The 1,107-nt window shown below is 35.3% G+C and overlaps 1 protein-coding gene across 1 annotated transcript; it reads right to left on the reverse strand.

The window, feature by feature from the left end:
• Positions 1 to 604: 604 nt before the first annotated feature.
• Positions 605 to 805, reverse strand: K441DRAFT_595419 (uncharacterized protein; the record flags this gene model as incomplete). Its single annotated transcript, XM_067644991.1, is given in 2 exon segments — positions 605 to 706; positions 725 to 805. Coding segments are annotated over 2 exon segments (183 nt in total), but the record flags the coding sequence as incomplete, so codon positions are not given.
• Positions 806 to 1,107: the final 302 nt, after the last annotated feature.

A 1,107-nucleotide genomic window follows, 5' to 3' on the forward strand; every position in this document is an offset into this window, starting at 1 on the left:
TTATAGCTTTATTCTATATTTTTAGGTTAATATCTTCCTTATACTTCTTTAGGTAGGTTAACGCTATAGTAGGTATAGAATTAACGGGGTGTCGTACATTAAAGGTAAGTAGGATTTTTGGTTTTATAGGATCTCATAGGTTTACTATTAAGAGGTAGGCAATTCAAGATATTGTTTAACGCGTTTTAGACGTCGTTTAACGCGTTTCGGACGTTAACTTAGGACCCTAGGTTTAGTAACACTTCTAACCTAAAGTACTTAACCAAATTTTCGTAAACGCGGTTGTTCTACGTAATAGACGCAACTTAGTATCTCCTAGTACTTAGTAACACTTTTATTACTAGTTTTCCGCAAGTCTAAGGTAGCACAGTATCGCCGGGGTCTATTCCATATAAGCGTATATAGCACCCCTACACGAGACTGTCTCTTCTATTTAAAAACCTAGCTGCTCTATAGTTAACTGTGTATTTAACCACTAATCAGTGTTAGTTATACAGGGTAACTCACTAATAACGACTACTCGAGTAGGGTTATAGTGATGTTAGTTAATAAAGCTTATTGATTGGAATAAGGAAGGGCGAGGAGCCTAAGACTCCTCGCTACGCTAGTGCCGCGGCGTCACATAACGACCGCTTGCCTCATTCCCGACAATAACTAAGAATTTACATTTCTTTAAATTAATATAAAGTCCTACGTCCCTAAGGCGCTATAGGACCTTTTAAACGTATTTAGTATACTTAAAGGGGTTATTACTATAGATAAGTATATTGTCCAGGTACGCAGAGCAGAAGTTATTAAGGTAATCCTATAAGGCGTTATTAATATAGCTTTAGAAGGTGCCTAGGCCGTTATATACGCTAAAGGGCATAATAGTATATTTAAATTGGCCAAAGCGCAATACAAATACGGTTTTCTATTTATTACCTTCCTATATTCAAAGATAGTTAAAGGCGGTAATAATATTAAGCTTAGTATAGATTTTAGCTTAACTAAGCCGCTTAAGGGTCTTACGTATAAGCAGTACTAAGTATTAGTTTTTAATTATAATAGCGTTAAGTCCTCTATAGTTAACATAAAATTAAATACCTCCTTCTAGCTTCTTAGTAA

The sequence above is a fragment of the Cenococcum geophilum genome (assembly GCF_001692895.1).
Source record: "Cenococcum geophilum 1.58 unplaced genomic scaffold K441scaffold_92, whole genome shotgun sequence".
Classification (NCBI taxonomy): Eukaryota; Fungi; Ascomycota; class Dothideomycetes; order Gloniales; family Gloniaceae; genus Cenococcum; species Cenococcum geophilum.